General features: G+C 42.0%; 2 protein-coding genes across 5 annotated transcripts in view; both read left to right on the top strand.

Moving 5' to 3' along the window:
* The first annotated feature begins 1017 nt into the window (after nt 1-1017).
* On the top strand, nt 1018-12153 carry phf20a (PHD finger protein 20, a). 3 transcript variants are annotated; one of them, XM_006784688.3, is made up of 17 exons: nt 1018-1154; nt 3175-3281; nt 3894-4065; nt 4341-4425; nt 4729-4805; nt 4918-5506; nt 5621-5671; nt 5779-6048; nt 6286-6480; nt 6588-6683; nt 7316-7471; nt 7854-8035; nt 8141-8240; nt 9541-9736; nt 9842-10283; nt 10559-10739; nt 10865-12153. In XM_006784688.3, exons 2-17 carry the CDS (start codon nt 3199-3201, stop codon nt 11005-11007), a joined length of 3018 nt encoding a protein of 1005 aa, XP_006784751.2. In that variant the 5' UTR covers nt 1018-1154; nt 3175-3198; the 3' UTR covers nt 11008-12153. The 3 variants fall into 3 exon arrangements, with proteins under 3 accessions (XP_006784751.2, XP_006784753.2, XP_006784752.2); XM_006784689.3 differs by lacking the exon at nt 1018-1154 and adding an exon at nt 2039-2266; XM_006784690.3 differs by lacking the exon at nt 7316-7471.
* A 553-nt stretch (nt 12154-12706) lies between these two features.
* The window catches only part of ndrg3a (ndrg family member 3a), a 33796-nt gene continuing 31056 nt past the window's right edge, over nt 12707-15446 (top strand). For both annotated transcript variants that reach the window (XM_006784693.3, XM_006784691.3), the window contains exon 1: nt 12707-12867. The gene's annotated coding sequence lies outside the window, so the exon portion shown is untranslated. The remainder of the gene's footprint in view (nt 12868-15446) is intronic.

Raw genomic sequence — 15446 nt, 5'->3', positions numbered from 1 at the left:
TTTTCTTTCGTATAGACTAACATTTTATAATAAAATATTTTCTAATATTAAAATATAAAATGTTGAGCGTTTTTTTATTTGATTTAAGGGATTAAACAATTTTTAACTACTAAAGTATACATTGATAGATCAGTTCAATGTAATTATATTGTTGCAATTTAAAATGTTAATGGATCTAACTCTCAAAAGCAGAAGTAATACGCCTTGACGTTTCGCAATCAGCCAGTGTGTCTTGCAGTGTGTTACACAATCACACCCAGAGAATGAGAATCCATTTTTCCTGTTTGTCCTTAGACTCACAAGGGAAAGAGTTAACAATCAGATATACCGGATTCCCTCCCCCCCGACACACACATACACACACATACACACACTTCTGCACAGTTGTCATTGCCTTCACTGTATATGTTCAAATATTTGTCATTTTTATGTTCATCACTACACAAACTTCACTCTGCTTCATCGGTCATTCTGGTGCAAAGCTGCTAGGGCAGCATAAACATTAAAGCAAGATAATAGGAGCTCTGGGCTTTGCCTTTGGGACTCGAACAAGTAAAAGAAAAGAGATCCAGGCGAACATACACCGGGGAGACACTCGTGTCCCCTGGGCATAGTCAGGGACTGAAAGCATCACTATTCTAAGATCAGCAACTTATTTAGGAAACATTAAACACAATTTAACATTATACATGGAACAGCTGTACTGAAAAGCCATTGAAATTCAGATTTTTTTGTGCTTGTATTTATGCCTGTGCCTGTATTTAGACTTTATTACGGATTTATACCGTACGTGACTTACATTTCTGATTTCATTTACTGTTTTTACATGTTTGTACATATTCATAGTTATTACAGTTTATAATAGATAAAGTTTGGCAAATTGCAGGTTATTAAATATTTAATGAATATTTATCTATACGCAATGAAATAGACTGTATGAGATGAAACGTCCTATTGATATTCACGAGGGATTTGGTCCGTTTAATGCGCATGCGCATCGCAGAAGCACACTGCCCGCGCCGGTGGTGAATGCAACGGGGAGAAATTTAACTGCGTGGTCTTGAGCTGACAGGCGGAGCCGGCAGTTCCTGTGCTTTTAAGCAGTTACACAGCAGATTATACATCGAACCGGACAAATAGTGACTGGTAAACAGGTAAGAAGCTTGAATATCCACACTTTGCATTCGACAGATTTAAATTCCCAGTAATATCGTTACCGAGGCCCGGTTGGTGGGTGCATCAACAGCGGTATGGTGCCGCATGTCGGCTTTTTGAGTTCAAAACAAACGTGACGAAGTAGGTAATAAAATGTTATACGAGTACATATCGGTTTTGTATTTGTTATATAGCAGATGTGCTTTCAGGTCCTACGGTCTTTGTTACTCTGTGCTTTGAAATGTCTGTGGCTGTTTAGTTGGAGAAGTTTATACTCGGCATTTCCACGCCGCGCGCACACACAGCCAGAAAAGTATGAAAAAGTAGGCCTTCTGCGAGGCCGCGAACGGCTCTGTGAACGACAGCTGCTCGCCCAATCAAATGTAAGCGTCCCGCCTCCACAGCGCTTGTTCGACGAGTGCTATTTGTCAAAGGGTCTGACGTAGGTGTCAGTTACTTTCGCGCTCCGCCCTCCGGTTATAAAACACTGGACAATAACGCGTCTATAGTGGTAGAAGTGGTCAACAAAAGGAAATCTGGGAAATGTCGAGTCCTGTTAGTGTTTTTTCTCTTCAGCTTTCCCCCTTTTATTAAATTAGATAGAAAATATCGGTTGAACGCTGTTAAATGTATTGGGTGGGCCGGTGGTAAAATACTATATGGGTTTCCTTTTTCCTCCGCATATTACAATGCGAAATGTGCTACTCCACACATAGTCTTAGCGGATAATTTTGAGATTAAAGTAATTTTTATCACCTGTTTCATGTGCCCTGATTGTGGCATCTTACGTCTCTTGTGCATCTTCTGTGTCCGTGTCGCTGCCGTCTGTGTAGCTCTCTGCACGCCAATAAACACCCGGTTTGATCTTAAATCCAGTATTTTTGCCGAGCAGACTATTGCTCGCCTCTTAATGTAGCGGGAATACCCTACGTGCAACCATAATGGTCTTTACCATTGTCTCCCATTGTGTCTATACGTGAAATCGACTGACCAAAAAAACACGTGGGCAGGGTAGTGTGAAGATATCCGGTTTGTAGGTTGCGCTGAAATCCGGAGTTACTCCCGACAGTCTCCGCTATGGTGAACCGATTAGGCTCCGTCGTGGACAAAAGTAAGACGCTGTGGTGCATGGTGTGAATTTTTAGTTGTTTAAATAAAAGGCGCCGGCATGTCAGTCTGTCCTGTGTACGTACGCACGACAAAAGAAACGATGTTATCGGGAGGATTTCGGTCTATTCCTCTGATCGACTCCAACGACATTCATTATTTTTTATTTGTATTTTTGTTATAGCTGAAATGGCGATCATCAGTGTTATTCTTTATCTGACAACGGCAGTTTAAGCAGAATGTGCTGTTAAATCAATCCCGTGTTAGCTCGGTGCAGAAATGTCTTCCTGCTGTAGTGGTGAATGCCTACAGTGAGCACATTATCTTTGTCATTCTTAAACCATCTTTCGATGTGTGGTTGATAAGGATACACTGAAATCGCACTGTGATAAATTTGATTAAAACCGCTTAGGAGCGTCCTGTGCGAGGACATTTGATTATTTTTATTTTTTAAAGACTCCTATTCTTTGAGGTAGTGTTTGCTGAACATCTGGTACTGGCTACATATTCACCACCATTTGAGGGGCATGGCTCACCTTAATATATCAGTATTTAATCTCTGCACACTGTGCCACACCATGTAACAACATTTGTAATCTGTAGCTTGTATAAGCCTACAGTGGTAGTATTTTTCCCTTGCTGGGTAGGGTTATTGTTCTGCTGGCACGAAGGGGGTGTCTTAGATTGGTATTCAGGTTTAAAGAGTCACTTGGTGAAATATTTAGGAAAGACCTCAGGCACACACAGAGTTGACTGCATTATTATCTGTAAAGACCTTGACGGTCGTGTGTGTGTGCACATGTGTATTGTGTCCCTTGTTCGGCACAATTTATATCTCTTAGTTGCAAAACAGAGGTCATATGAGTGCAGATTCTTTTAATGGTTAATGTGTGTGTGTGTGTGCGCATACAGGAAGGGTGCCTTGATGTGGGCAGTATGAGTAAGACGCCCCCTAACAGAAGAGGGATAACATTTGAGGTGGGAGCTCAGCTTGAGGCTAGAGACAGCCTCAAAAACTGGTGAGTCATGGCCTCACTCATTCCTCTCTCATCCATTTTACTGTTCACTTCCCTCTCACACCTAAGTTTCCATTCCTTGTTTATTTTCGGGCCTGTATTACAGTAACAGTAGTAGTGTTTTAAAAATCTTGATGAGTGTCCTCAAGGTGTCCCTTAAGCTGTGAAAATCATGTAAAAACATGCTAAATTCTATTTAAAGGAATGATCCTTGTAAATGTGTGATAAGACTACATCATTAGAATACTGCCATTGCAAAGCGAAGTGGGAGCAGCCTTTTAAAATATAAATTGTCTTTTATAATAGACCTGCACTCCTTCTGACACAGTTATGTATAAATGCAGTTGATATTGTATACAACGGTTTAGTACTAAAGGTATAATTTAAAAAGGAAAACTAACTCCACTGCAGTAATGTGTAAATGCCCAGCACACCATCCACTAAGTACAGCTGTGCCATGGTTCATTGTTTTTTATGTGTTTTCATTTTTAAGCTTGATTTCATTCCTAAAGCCACCCTCATTATATGTTTGAGATAAATGATAAGTGCTTAAATCACTAGACTTGCCATTCATTCAGCCTTTCTATAAACTAGCCATTGAACTTCTTCCTGTAGGTATGCTGCCAACATTGAGAAGATTGATTATGACGATGAAAAAGTGTTGATCCATTACCGGCAGTGGAGCCACCGTTACGACGAATGGTTTGACTGGACAAGTCCCTACCTGAGACCTGTAGAGAGAATTCAGCTGAGGCGGCAGGGCCTGAATGACGATGCTCCAGTACCTGTAAGCTAACAGTCATGCTTGCTTTGAAATGTGTAGCGTAGAGACATTCTGCCTTGTCTTCTTTACCCTTTGTTGCACAGTGCATTACTGCATTGAACTGGTCTTAGCGAAATGCAATTCTTGGGTTTTTGTATTTGCATAAGTTCAATGGCACTGCTTCTCTTACTTACAAGTAAAAGTGTCATTTTTAATAAAACTATAGGAAGCCTTTAACACCTCTGCCTCCATTGCAATCTTTGAAATGGTGCCAACAGTGTCAAATCTTTTCCCTCCAGGCCTTTCATGTGAATGACAAAGTGTTGGCCAGCTGGTCTGACTGCCGTTTCTATCCTGCTAAGGTCATTTCGATTAATAAAGATGGTGAGTATCACATTAAGTTAATGGGCTTAAATGAGTTTCAGTCATGGATTTGTTACTAGTTTTTAAAATTTTGCATTTTCATTGCAAAGTAGTGTTATATGGAGTATAGTCTGAGATCTTGTACGTTTGTTTTTGGTTTAAATATGAAATCTGTGATGTCGTCTAAGTACTTTCTCTTTTGTCAGGAATGCAAAAAAAATATCCAAAATGCTAGATTTATCTGATTTCTGCATAGAGCGATTGCCTCACACACATCACATTTAAAGTTATCAAATAGTTGTATGTTTTCTTCATTCTTTTCAGCATCCTACACTGTGAGGTTTTATGATGGTGTCATCCAGACAGTGAAAGGAATACATGTGAAGCCTTTTACCAGACAGGTACCAACATGTTTTGTTTTTTTTTTCTTACAAATGATACTATATGCTGTCGTGGATTCGACTACAGTTTTTAGATCTTTGTTTCTAAGCTATTTCTTTGCCCTGCTCACAGAGAGGTGGAGGGAAGTCTCGGTCCTCTGAAAGGAACATGGTTAGGAGGGCCCCAAACCGCAGAGACAGAAGGTCTCAGGAGAACGGGGGACCCAAGAACAAGCGAGCCAGACGCAGCACTTCAGACCAGGAGGACGACAGCAACAGTGAGGATGAGGAGCATGAACAGGGAATGGTAAATGATAAAAACAAGAAAACAAATGGTGAGCTAGAGGCTGTGCCCACTGTCAAAAAAGAAGAGGAAATCCCTGAGAAAGCAGACCAGATCAAGCCCAGGGATGTTGAAAAAGGGACAGGATTCAGTAATGGCGTGAGAGTTGAGGAAGACGAGAAGGAAGGTGGCGAAACGTGTCGCATCAATGGAGAGGTGAAAAAGGAAGAGGTGGAAATGGAACAGACTGGAGCAAAGCCATATACAGAGTCACTCAAGCCATACACAGAGTTGCCCACTCAGATGTCATCGCAAACAGAGCAGGTGTCTGTCACTATGACAACCACAGAATCCAGTGGCGACGTGGAGCAGAAACCAAATGTCCAATCAGAAAGTGTTCAGGCTGCAGTGGATGTGCCGCCTCCTCAGCCTGTGAAACGTAAGTGTTAACGCACTAAATGAAGTCATTTAGCAGAAATGCCATTGGCTCTCTAGTGTTTTGGAAAGCATGTGAGCGCACTTTGAAGAGTTCCTTTCATTTATCTTTTAACAGCGGTAAGGAAGCAGGGTTTCCACAACCCCAACAGATTCAGCAGAGAACCATGTGAGTACATTTTAACATTTTTGAGTCAAGCAGTGCAATTTCTCACACTCTTTAAAAAAACAAGAAGAGCTTTATTTACACTTTGCACTTCTGTTGTTCTGTTTCAGTGTATCGAGTTATCAAAAACCAACCTCCTCCTGTCCTGTCCATCAATCTTGATCACAACCCGTTCAAGTGCAGCGCTCCTGGCTGCACAAAATCATTCCGTAAAGCCAAGCTGCTGCATTACCATATGAAATATTACCATGGCGAGGAACAGCCCCCAGAGGCAGACCGCAGCCCCACAAGGAGCGTCCAGACTAGGGCCTCTGAGAAACAGTCTAGTGCCACTGGTTTGGATGGCACAAAGAGAAGGCGCACCATTTCTGCATCCATGCGTAAGTTATTCTCCAGTTTGTCATTTGTTCCAGATAAAGTGACAGAGGAGTTTTTAATAAATAACTGGGTCACTGCGTCGCTTTTTCAATAGTAGAATCTGAAATGCCGAGTCAAGGCTTGCTGTTATTTTAAATCACATACTTCAGAATTGAGGCCAAGTGATAAATATATGCACGTCCAGCATTGCTTCGAGATCAGGCACTTTGGCTCATAAATTCCTTGTGATTTTTCCTCAGAGTCTGTTGGAGTGGCCACGGCTCCGCGTGGAGAGCTGAAGGCTGCTGGCAGACGCACGTCAGCACCGCCTGCAGTCAACACTCAAGGCCATCAGCAGAGGGCACTGCTGAGGGAGAAAAGCAAAGAGAACCAGCTGGACAGGAATGGCTGTCAGCTGCAGGACAAAGACTCAGACAGGAGTTGCTTCGATATTGGTCAGTATGATGCAATGAAAATGTGCTCAGAACAATTCAGCTTGTATGAGTACCAACCTGTTAGCAGTGTTTGCTGTACTCTCATGCAGCTGAACTCTTGCCCCTAGGTTCAGTAAAAGATAAACTGAAAGAGAAGCCTAAACAGAAGGACTTCCTCCGCATTAAACTCAAGAAAAAGAAGAAGAAAAAGAAGGCCAAGTCTGGTAAGAAGCAGGTGCTTGGCATAAGGCTGCATCACATATCTGCTGCTCTGCATGCGCACTCACTGTGACATTGTGGGAATGGCTAGCCTGCAAAGCATCAAGTGCTCCATTCAGTCCTCTTGGTGTGGTGGTTGAGTCTGTGTGTGTGGGAGAAGCGTGATATTTGTCGTCTGCCTCTGTCCCTCCATAATGTCAGTCAAAAAACTCCAACATGTTGTCTCTTAAATCTATTGGTCAGCTTGATTTATTTTATTTTATTTTTTTAGATTGTTTTTAAAGTTCTTTTAGCTGGCAATACAGATGGGAAAAGCCAGATTTTATTGTGGCACTGATAATGACTGATCCGACATACAAGTCCCGCACTAGTGTTAATTGTGGGTAGCATTCACAGTGGTGTGTTTGGCATGCACACAGATGTATAGGCGGCGTTCCACTGACTAGTTATTTGACACTGTTCAGTCCTGAAACATGGGCTGCATGTTTGCCCCCCGATTGTTCTTGAGTAATGTCATTTGTCCATAATGTATGTTTGTGCCACATTTTCTCACTTCCTGATGGGCACTTGTTTTTAGCATTATTAAAGCTGACATTTTTGTTCAACATGTGCTTCCCCCCCTTCCCTGTATTAACAGACTGCACAGGTAGTGAGGAGAATATTGGCATCTCAGTATTGGGTCTTCAGTCCAAATTGAATTTGCCACTCAAAACTCCCCCCTCACACAATCACAAGCCCGAGGCCTACCCCAGCAGGCCTGGATACAGCTACTCAGAGCAGATACATGTGGATGGTGGGTATTTCTGATAGTGTGCGTGTATTGAATATGCGTGGCTGTAGATGGTTTCCTCTCCCTACATTCTTCTGTTGCTTTCGGATTTAATCCATCATGCTGCAGATTTTGTTTAGCTTGACTCATCTTTGTACATTTGATACTCATGCATGCAACAAGTCAATATAGTTGCCACATTTTGAACCCATGGTTGATTGAATCCTTTGCTGTTGTTCGCTGCCACTGCTTGCTTCATCATTTAAGCTACAAATACTAAAAAACAACAGTGATTTAAGCTGAAGTTTTATTTAGACTTAACAGAATCACCCACAAACAAATTAAATCTTAAGGTTGTGTCGTCCACTTGGAAACCCAACCGTTCGTTTTGTCCCTGTTACTGTAGACGAGGATAGTATCAGTGACTGGTCCACTGATAGCTGTGGGTGGAGTGAAGATGACTTTGATGTGGATTTGGACGTCACTACACCACCTCTGAGTGTGGACTCTGGTGCCTTAGACACCAGTGACCAAGAGATAGTGAGATGCATCTGTGAGGTAGAAGAAGAGAATGACTTCATGATTCAGGTGAGCTTTTTGTTTTGTTTTTTTAATTTTAAATCTGGCTTTATTATTTATTGCTTTTGAATCTAAGACTTTCACAATTGTTAAATACATCTGTCTTGTTGTTAGTGTGAAGATTGTTTGTGCTGGCAGCATGGCACCTGTATGGGATTGTTGGAAGAAAATGTTCCAGACCGTTACACTTGCTACATCTGCCGAGACCCACCAGGTAAGGGGGAAAAAATTTATTTGTTTATTTTTTAAAAGCAGACCTAGGATTATACTTTCCAGTGAGCACGAGGGACTGTGCAGATGTTCGTGCGACTGCGCACAATTGTCAGCACAGAATTTACATTAGTTTAACAACTATGCATGTGCCCCGGGTGACAGACCTCACAGAAATATAATAAGAATGACATTGGATCTCCAGCTGCACAATAGAGTATGGTCAAAGCCTAAGACTGCATCACTTCCATCATAAAGCTTGCTCTGCTAATCTGGTAGAAATAACCATTTGCTTCTGCTGTAGTTTTTACTTCTCTCTCTCTATTTTGCACAGTTGAGGAGCGTATCAGGTCACATTTCACTGCGTGTTATACTTGTATAACTATGTACGTGACAAATAAAAGGATCTTGAATCTTGAAAAAGTGTAACCGGCCATCTAGTGGACAATAAGAAAATGACAATGTCCAAGGAACATTGGACAATACGAAAAATTATATTTTTAAAGTTGTTCCAAGTTCTAACATTGTGTCCCTGTGGCTGTTGTTGGATGCTAAATTGTTTAGCCAATAATCAGTAATCATTTTTATGTCATATGATTCATTTTTGTTACCCTAATTCTCATCCTCTTCCTCCTCCTTCTAAATGCTTACTGGACTGCACATGATATCATTGTGCAACTTTAAATTGAGATTACAATGTTTAGTTCTAATAACCATAGTCATGACTTTTGACATACAATGTTAGCATTTTAAAAGGAATTCTGCATCATATTAGTACCTTGTTTTTTTTTTTTAAGACAGAAGTTTTACACTAAAGTGTGTCGCTGTATGGCACAGTACACTTTGCTTATATAGAGTCATAAGTTCCTGGTCTTCAAAACGCAGCTAAATTACAGAAGCTATGAACAGTGCTGGCTATTGTTTTTAGTTGGATATTAGTGGGAACTAAACAATGTAGTCTTTTGGGGTGTTTGACTGTGTCCACGGTACAGAGCTGCATGACTGTACAGTCCTGACTTTAGCTAAAAAGAAAATGCGTGAAGAGTGTTAACATTGCCAAGGTGGAGGAGTAAATGATGGAAGCTGATAAAATGCTGCTAAGCTAAGACCTTTAGCACACATCTGTTTAGTTGACTTGGTTTGCTTACGTTTGTGTGTTCTGTTCTTCAATCTGCCATTTATTCCCAACCAACTAGAAAAGGAGTCAGACACAGTTTAGCTTGTACAGAGAATATCGGTGGCCTAACAGTCAAAGCATATTTTTGCCGTTACAAACAGTTAATATTTAATCGTCTCAATTTCAGGTCAGAGGCAGAGTCTACGTTACTGGTATGATCGAGAGTGGTTGACCAATGGTCACATGTATGGACTCTCGTTCCTGGAAGAAAACTACTCTCACCAAAATGCCAAGAAGATCACCACCACCCACCAGCTGCTGGGAGATGTGCACCATGTAGTGGAGATCCTCAATGGTCTTCAGCTTAAGATGAGCGTCTTACAGTGAGTACAGTTATTCCCAAGACAGGATATTTCTGACCAATGCACTTCAGCTATTATTAATAATTAATCAATCGCACACTGGATTTTTGTCCCCTGTACTTTCAGGAACAACTCTCACCCTGACCTGCAGCTATGGCGACAGCCCTGGAAGCATTTGGAGAGGTCATGGATTGGTTCAGATTCGTGCCGGAGCAGCAATGCAATTCCATCTCCTGTGACTCCTGATGAGGACATGAACCGAGGAGAGATCTTAATGTCCAACGCTCTGGAGAAGCTTAGCCGGGCTGCTACAGCTGCCACCGCCTCTTCGTCCTGCTCCTCTTCCCCCTTTCCTTCCTTCCAAGACTCTTACATTACCAGTGAACACTGCTACCAGAAACCACGGGCATATTATCCAGCAGTGGAGCAGCGGCTGGTGGTGGAGACCCGACAGGGCTCTGAGCTGGAGGACAGCATGAGGAGCACAGAGGAGCTGCTGGAAAGGGAGCAACGCTACGGAAGCCTGCTTGAGACAGACAAGCCCAAATCAACAGGCATCAGCAACAAGGTGGGGTTTTGTTGTGTAATTAAACTGAGAAAAGCTGCTCTTCTGAGGGGGATAAAAATATACTTTAGTCAGCATTTCTCAGAATAACTCACCTCATGTGAGCATTAGATCTTAACTGCACAGGTCCCTTTTGGTTTATTATATAATTTAAAAGGACTCCATCATAAACTTTGTTTTTCCTCAAAGTGAATACATTTACAAATAAGTCCTTGTACAACTCTCATGTGGATTGTAAGTAAATTCTCCCATTTTTTTTTCCCCTTAAAAATGTTCAGGCTTCATTGGGTGGCTCATGGTCACAGACTGAGAACAGGGACGAGGGTGTCAAGGACTCCGGAGAAGCTTCAGATAACAGCAGGCAGCATCAGCAGTGGCGGATCAACCTGCTGGATCACATAGATGCCGTCCAGGACGAGGTCTCTCACAGGATGGACTTCATTGAGAGGGAGCTAGATGGTAAGCCCTTTGACTTTAATAGCTTCTGTTCAACTAGGTCATTTAACTCACCAAACTGATTTAAAAATATGACTGATAAAATTTCACAAAGGTTCTCTGAAACAAACTCTACTTCTTGTCATCAGTGCTGGAGAGCTGGCTGGACTACACCGGGGAACTGGAGCCTCCTGAACCTCTGGCTCGTCTGCCTCAGCTCAAACACCGCATGAAACGGTTGCTGACACAGCTAAGCAAGGTGCAGCAGATCGCCCTGTACAGCTCCACATGAGGGCGTCAGAGAAGAGCAGCAGGTTCAGACGCCACACAGCCTGCAGAAGAGATGCAGTGGCTGAAGCTCACTGGTCACAGGCTGCAAAGATGACAGTATTCATGCAGGTCCAAGACTTTGTTGGTTCAGCACATTTGCTCTGATCTGACCTCTGCTGCTGTTTCTCCTTTTTTAAAAGGGTCCGTGTGGTGGAATCCAATGCCGTGCTCAGCTTGTGTCATATATGAATATTTATATGAACATGTATGAAAAGTGAGCATCTTAAATCAGGATAAAACACAAGAAGTAACCTCGTAAATGCAGGAGAAAATCCTTTAGGACCAGACTACACTTCTGTGGTTTCCATGCAACTCTAAACCTTATGAATGCCTTTTGTCTGAGCTACTGCTTGAGGTTGTCCCGTCTCTCCCAGTACGCAGTGCTTTACATGCAGAAGAAGCTTTATAAGCAAATTGCAGTTCCTGAACCTACACTCTTTGCAGCAGATTTCTGAACACATTTTCATTTTGTTTTTTTTAATGGTTTTGTTTTGCATAACCTTGTCTCCCAGAGTTCAGTTGTGGTCATCTATCATGCCATAATGTGTCAAATTCTTTTTGTAAATGTGGACAGATAGAAACTTGAAGACATCTAGTATGTAATGATGCTGTATAAGCGGTCCCTACAAAAAATCTATTTTTTTTTTGACCTCCTCTGGGGTTTGTTTTCCACTACACTGTGAAGTTATTTTTGTTGGGTATCAAAGGCATCTTATTTTAGCTTTACTGGCAAAAGAAAAAGTTTTGTCTAAAAGCTGTCTGCTTGTCCGTTCACCCATTTTATCAGTTTGCGTTCATACTTTAAATTACTCCTTGGATTGTCGTTGCTATAGCACTTGACCTATGATTCACTGAAAATTGTAATGTGGACTTGTCTCTTCTTAACCTATCATCTTGTGTCAGTGACATATTACTCAGAAAACCTGTAAATGTGTTCTTTTTCCTGTATTCTGTTTATTTACAGTAAATTGTTTGTTTGTAAATATGTCATTCTTTAATGAGCATATTGTATGCTACTGTACTGTGTGTCTGGTTTAGAAGCAGGGGAAATGTCCAGAACAATGCAAACAGATTTCCTGGTACATAAATAAAATATCCTTGATATTAATCGCGATGAACATGTTCTGTATGTTTTCTCATAAAAACCGAGTAGTCCTCTTCTGTCTGTGTTGACTACCAGTGAAGTCGATGGTTGGATCATTCATATTTTGATGTTGATGATTGATGTGACGGTTTTTGGTTTTTTTATGGCATAGCCGATTTGAGCGGTTATATAATCGGCTTGAAAATAGAAACTGGATGGGAATTGTAATCGTGTAATCTCTCAAAATGTCAGCCGCTATCGTGAATGAAGGAATGAGCAGGAAAATTATATATTAAGCCTCAATGCTCATCTGTTGATCAGAGACTTATAAACAGCGGGCGTTTAAAAATTCATCGTCGATAAATTCAGCAGCCCAGCGAATCTAATGAAGTTGGGAACTGTTAAGTCATCACAAACACTGGCTTTGATCGTCTCTGTACATTTTGTTTCTCCCTTGGGAGCAGAGTGTAGTCTCCGTGATTTCGGAGCGGAGTGAGACCTCCCGTTCTCACCCCCCACTTTGTGGGTGGTACCGCCTCTTTCCCATTGGCTCCTCCGCCGTGTCTCCGCCGCAGCGTGTAGTTCCGCCCAGAATTACTAGTTGAGGCAGAGGAAACGCTGGGCAGCCACGAGCGTTGTTCGCTGTATACTTAGAAATACAATTCACCGACGGTATTCAACAGCACTCCCAGCGAAGAATTGACAGTAAACCACCGGATACTTATTTCAACCGTCGAGGTGAGTTTTCATAACCGTTTACCACTTACAGATGTGCCCGATGCCACAGGAGATTGCCTCAGCTCGCTGGATTTCTCAACCTGTTCGTGCTGCTGTCTGTACTGTCCTGGCGTTTGTTACATCGATGATGGTAGCAGTTAGAGGATCGTTAGAGGACTAGTTAAAACCACATGTTAAACACCAGTGGCTCACAGGGAGCGAGCGGTCCAGTCATGAAAAAACCCAAAAACCAACCAACAAATAAATAAACTGCAGCTGAACTGAATTGAGTTCGTAGCCGCTTCTCTCAACTGTGATGCGACATAACGCCTGTGTTAACGGCTTAGCTTGTTTTCCCTTCATTTGTCAGTGCAGTTATTGTTGCCAGTGATCTGGGATTGTTTTTTTCACTGTTAACATTTGTGCTTGCTAAGTGTCAACCCGTGTTTTAGCTAGTTAGAACACAACTAGGCCTGTCACGACGCCTCATAACGGACTGTGACAACTAAAGAAATGTTAGCCGAATAGCTTTGAGCTAAATAGATGTAGTGCACAGAACCTGTTAGTACTTATTACCTGTTAATAAAAAGAAAACAAAAACAACAACTTTTATTATAAACACGCCAAAAATACAAGTTGTGCCTTTTATTTAACTCCCCCCCCCCCCCCCCCCCCCCCATCCAATTACTGGAATAGTAATATGATTTCTATCTGCATGGATTTAATTTTATTTTGAGTTATAACAGGAAACATTTGTCTCCAAAGATCCAAAGCCGGGTGTTGAATGTCTGGCCTCCCACCTCTCGCAGTGTGAGGGGACGTGTTGCCCTCAGCTTTGCACGCTCCTCCACAAATTATCCCAGTCTATCCTCGACAGACCCATCATTACCATGCAGATCAGTCTCAACGAGATAGAAGCCCCCCCCCCCCCCAAAAAAAAATAATTAGACATAACGTGACTGATGACATTGTCACTGGTACGCAGGCGAAGGTCACACAGGTGAGAAGTGTAAGGGAGTGGGCATCAGGTGTTTCTCATTACTAAGAATATCAGAGCCTGTATTTAAATACCACCACATGTCCCACTCTTTCAGAGTAAATCTGCCATTAGGTTCTTGAAACCGTTTCATTTATGGGAGATTTAAACACTACAGAAAAAGACAAGAAGGTCACTGTGACCTTTGTGTTTCTTCCTGTGTGCTAAATGTGTAAGAAAGCCTGTGTAGCATATGTAACTGTTAAAATGTAAAGTTTGATGGCGTTAAATTCACAAATTTTATCTCCCACAGTGCCCCAAACAGTGCTACATGGTCAGAACAGGCTGAACAGAGCTTACGCAACTACCAGGATTTTGTTGTCAGTTGCTCTATAGTTGCAGAAGACTGTTGACTGCGATTGGGAAAGCTTGTATATATAATAACAGAGCAGATAGCAGGTAGGGTGGGGTGGGGTGTTTCGCCTTATTGTTTGAAGCTCTAAGCTCGTGGTTGATTATTACATCGAATCACCTTGTGCTTAACTTATGGGAGGGTCAAAAGTTGTTGATTAATGCACGCGTTGTCCTTCACATCTTGGAATCTGTAGGACAACGTGTTCATCAGGTCTTTCTAGGCTGTAATCCTTAGAGCCCTCGCTGAAATGTTGAATAATTTATAAGCGGTTTATGTGGTTTATCGCAAGAGTTTTGCCATATTTTTTTTAAATAGGTGGCGTGATTCATCTCCCACGCGCGCTCGGAAATTAAAACAAACTCACTGGAGTGAATGCAAAGGCGGCAAAATGAAACCGTTGCGGGCTTCACATGGCATTAACGCTCGTAAGCAAATGCTGAAAAATAATTTCCGTTTGTTAGTGTCAAGAGGTGAAACTTTTACGGTGCCTTTCAGCTTGGATTACACTTTCCACTTGATGTATTACAAGGATTACAGAGTACATAAAAAGTGAGAAAATGCTGCTGTTGTGCAGAAGAGGATTTCTTGCAGCATTGGCAGGGATGAATGTCAGGAAATAACACTGGCTGCTCAGATGGAGACAGTAATTAAGCCACTGTGCTGACAGTCAGTCTTGTCTAGTATTCGCTTTTCACCTTTGGATTCCCGGCCCCGCAGGGCCAAACATAACCCGTGCCAGGCACAGACGTTTACCGTGACTTCTTCTTATAATGGAAAATGCCTAAAACCTTTGTTGACAATACATCCTCATCCTGTTCCTCCTTAGTCAGTTGGCAGTAAAAACATACAGCCAGCACATTATTATAGTTTTTTTGTTGTTTTTTTTAAATCCCCAGCAAGGCGAGCAATGTAAACATTATCCCGTGTGTCTCTTTCTCAGTCCGGCTCTGTCCTCTGCGCTGCTGCTGTGTTTTCGTAACAGCATCTGTAATTGAAGCTGTACAAAGCCTGGAGAAAACAGATGATGGATGTAAACCTCTGCTCCGGGTTCATCTCTTAAATTTCCATCTCATCCCAGTCTACCGCTGAGTCCCTGCTCGGTTTGTTTTTATTGCGTGGATATAACGGAGGATAAGTTTCCTTATGACGAGCTGCGAAAGGCAAAACATCCAAGGCAGTTTGCGAGCTGACTTTCTTCGTGTGAGGCAA

Source organism: Neolamprologus brichardi, chromosome 5 (assembly GCF_056152115.1).
Source record: "Neolamprologus brichardi isolate AB-2024 chromosome 5, ASM5615211v1, whole genome shotgun sequence".
Classification (NCBI taxonomy): Eukaryota; Metazoa; Chordata; class Actinopteri; order Cichliformes; family Cichlidae; genus Neolamprologus; species Neolamprologus brichardi.
The sequence above is the reverse complement of the archived record's forward strand: the minus strand, read 5'-3'. Positions and strand labels throughout refer to the sequence as shown.

What these genes read in the sequence shown, in the direction of transcription:
- phf20a (XM_006784688.3), top strand. Translation starts at nt 3,199, where the DNA reads ATGAGTAAGACGCCCCCTAACAGAAGAGGGATAACATTTGAGGTGGGA. An exon ending in CAGATTCAGCAGAGAACCAT is followed by an intron (nt 5,672 to 5,778) that starts GTGAGTACATTT and finishes GTTCTGTTTCAG; the next exon opens with TGTATCGAGTTATCAAAAAC. An exon ending in CTTAAGATGAGCGTCTTACA is followed by an intron (nt 9,737 to 9,841) that starts GTGAGTACAGTT and finishes CTGTACTTTCAG; the next exon opens with GAACAACTCTCACCCTGACC.